Raw genomic sequence first — 3,450 nt, 5'->3', positions numbered from 1 at the left:
AGAGTGAGAACATTGATGCAAGAGAGACATCAGTTGGTTGCTTCTCACACGAATCCTGCAACCCAGGCCCGTAACCTTGACTGAACCCAAGCCCTTGACTTTGCTGTTGGTTGATATTAGGTTTGGGGTTATTCGCTTCCATCAACCCATAATACTTCACTGCTAATAGTTTGTGATTTAGGGATGCTTTGTAGACTTCTTTTGACTTAGCTTACTTTATGAAATCAAAGTCAAATTCTTTAAGTGGTTTGGATCCTCGTTTTCTAAACAAGAGTACCTTTTTCTCTTAACAATGAGAGATTATTTGGTTTGCTTTACTAGTATAGACCTTTAGGTCCTTAGATCATAGCAACTTAAGTTCTGTTGAGTATACTTTTTTTGTATGTCTTTTTTTTAAAATGTTTATGTAATTATGAGCACTGTTCCTCTACTTATAATTTCAGGAAAGTATCCTTGATGAACTTGACAAAGAAGAGAGTACCCATGATTCTGTGTCTCAAGAATCAGAGTCAGAAGAAGATGGAATTCATGTAGATTCACAAAAGGCCCTTGCTCTAAAAGAAAAGGTACTCTTCGGCTTAGCTTTAGGTTTCTTCAGGTGGGCAGGACGTATAGAAATCATGTGGATCCCAGGATTTCTTCAACATAGTTTAGGGGGTGTTCACTCTCTAAGTTGTTATTGGCTGTACCCTTAATGGAAAGGCAGTATAATTTAGTGATTAGGAGTGTGTTTTCTAAAACAGACTGCCTGGGTTCAAATCCTGTGATAAGTTCTATAAATTCCTTGTATTAAATTTTCTCAGCTGTAAAATAAAATTAATATTATTAATAAACCTCAATGGGTTGTGAATATTAAATTAATTCTTATATGTAAAAGTGCTTAGACCATACAGAGAGTTGTTCTGGGATTTTAGTAATAGACTGAAGTAACTTAAAATTAGTGTGTGACTCTTGATGTGAATATTATATTCCACATCTCCATATCACAGGCTATCTGTGCTTACTTTTTGGAATGTTCATCTTTCTGAGGAGTGCCTCATTATTATAAAACTAGGTATATTGCTTTTCAAAAAGATGGCACTTTTTAAACTTCATCTTGATACTTTTTTTGTTTACATTTCTGCGGGTTATTATTGTCAATAAAAATATATAATGCTAAGTATTTTATTCATTTTTCCTCCAGAACCCTCAGATTGTGACCAAACTATGACTGTATAGCGAATTTCAGCACTTGTAAAAAGATTATTTTGTTTTATTCTCATTTCTTTCTGTTGACCTTGATCACACAGCTAATTAATTATAAAGGGCTGGATAATATTGGCAAAAAATGGCTCTGTAATTCTGTGCCAGTATATATCTGACTTGTATGCTTTTTTCAGGGCAATAAGTATTTCAAACAAGGAAAATATGATGAAGCAATTGAATGCTACACTAAAGGCATGAATGCCGATCCATATAATCCCGTGTTGCCAACAAACAGAGCATCGGCATACTTTAGAATGAAAAAGTAAGGAATTTTTATAATGTGTACATATTTTAGTATGGAGACTGATATTTTAAAATAATTTTTATGACAAAAATGTGTGGGAAGGACTGAAAAAGTACAGTAGGTCCTCGGGTTACGCTGGAAATCCGTTCCTATGCCGCGAGGTAACGCGATTTTCGCCATAAGTCGGAACCCGCCTACATAAGCACCTACGTCACTCACATGGAGCACATACACAGCAGTAATGAAGTGAAACAGTAAAAAAAATTTAAAAGATAACAATTCCTGACCTTTACTTGTGGTAAATAAATAATAAAAAACATAAAGCACATATGTACATACGTCGAAATGACGGAACTTTTTTTTTTTTTTTTTATGAATAAATGGGAGATAGCGATGTAACCATGAAACGACGTATGTTGAGTCTGGCGTAACCCAAGGACTGCCTGTACTGCATTTATTTTCAGCTGTAAATTCTTAGAGCTTACTCCCTCTTACTGAGTTATTTTATTTAAGCCGTTTTATTTAAAATATTCAGGTGCTCAAACCATGCCCCGTAGCTCACTTTACTGAAGTGTTCCTCCTCAGAAAATCTAATAATGATGTTCTACACCTAATTCACAAAAGAAAAAGCAAGTAAGCTGGGTGATTTCCTTTTTAGAAATTAATTTTTCTCCATTATTTTGAAAAATTGTTTACTATTTAACCTAGAGAACTTTTATTATGGTAAACTTAAAATATATTCCAACATTAATCTTTAAGTCATAATGACTCTAAATACATTCTTTTTTTTTTTTTTTTAATATATTTTATTTTTACAGAGAGGAAGGGAGAGGGATAGAGAGTTAGAAACATCAATGAGAGAGAAACATCGACCCGCTGCCTCCTGCACACTCCCTACTGGGGATGTGCCCGCAACCAAGGTACATGCCCTTGACTGGAATCGAACCTGGGACCCTTGAGTCCGCAGGCTGACGCTCTATCCACTGAGCCAAACCGGTTGGGGCTAAATACATTCTTACTGTCGAAGAAAATAAATGTGTTATAGTCTTATCATATGCAGGGAATTTTTAAAAAGGTAAACACCATCAAGGAAGACATTCTTACTGTTTTAATTATCATTTGGAAATATGAATTATATTGGTGTCTGAGTTTTTACTATTTTAAATAGCATATTTATATTTATTTTTTTTAATCCTCACCTGAGGATATATTTTTATTGATTTCAGAAGTGGGTTAGGGGGGAGAAAGAGAGAGACATCAGTGTCAGAGAGAAACATTGATCCATGGCCTCCCATACATGCCCCAGCCGGGGATCAAACCCACCACCTAGGTATGTGCCTTGACTGGGAGTTGAACCTGCAACCTTTTTGGTGCACGGAACAATGCTCCAACCAACTGAGCCACCTGGCCAAGGCTAAGTAACCTATTTTTAGATCTTTGAAATTTATGTTATTAATATCCTGACAAATTAGGGGAATATTCATATTTTATAATATTTGATATCTACAATATATATAAGTGCTGAAGAATAATTTTAAATAATCTCACATGAACCCATCACACAATTTAAGAACCAGAATGTTATTACTTTTGAGGCTACCTTGCTACACCTCTCCATATGCTGACCCTTTTCACTTCTAGTTAACCACTACCTTCAGTTGTATATTTATCAGTTTTGATTAAAAAAATGTTTATTATATACATAATATATTGTATAACTTTGCTTATTTTTGAACTAAAAAGTATATTATACTGAATGCAATCTTAAATTTCTCTGAACATTAAATTTCTCAGATTCCTCATGTTTGCATATAGCTGTAGATCTCTTTTTCACTGTTACATACAGTTTCTTCTTAGGAATACACCATGATGTATCCATTCTCCTGTTGCTGAATTGTGCTTATTTAATTTCTTCCTCTCCTTCTCCCCATTCTCTCTACCTCCCATTCTACTTTCCTGCC

The 3,450-nt window shown here is 34.6% G+C and overlaps 1 protein-coding gene across 1 annotated transcript in view; it reads left to right on the top strand.

Annotated features, from left to right (window-relative positions):
• Nucleotides 1-3,450, top strand: part of RPAP3 (RNA polymerase II associated protein 3) — a 30,215-nt gene that overhangs the window by 8,601 nt on the left and 18,164 nt on the right. The window contains 2 exon segments of the mRNA XM_014458180.2: nt 444-566; nt 1,380-1,507. Of these exon segments, the coding sequence (XP_014313666.1) occupies nt 444-566; nt 1,380-1,507 (251 nt within the window).

Source organism: Myotis lucifugus, unplaced genomic scaffold (assembly GCF_000147115.1).
Source record: "Myotis lucifugus unplaced genomic scaffold, Myoluc2.0 scaffold_91, whole genome shotgun sequence".
Classification (NCBI taxonomy): Eukaryota; Metazoa; Chordata; class Mammalia; order Chiroptera; family Vespertilionidae; genus Myotis; species Myotis lucifugus.
The sequence above is the reverse complement of the archived record's forward strand: the minus strand, read 5'-3'. Positions and strand labels throughout refer to the sequence as shown.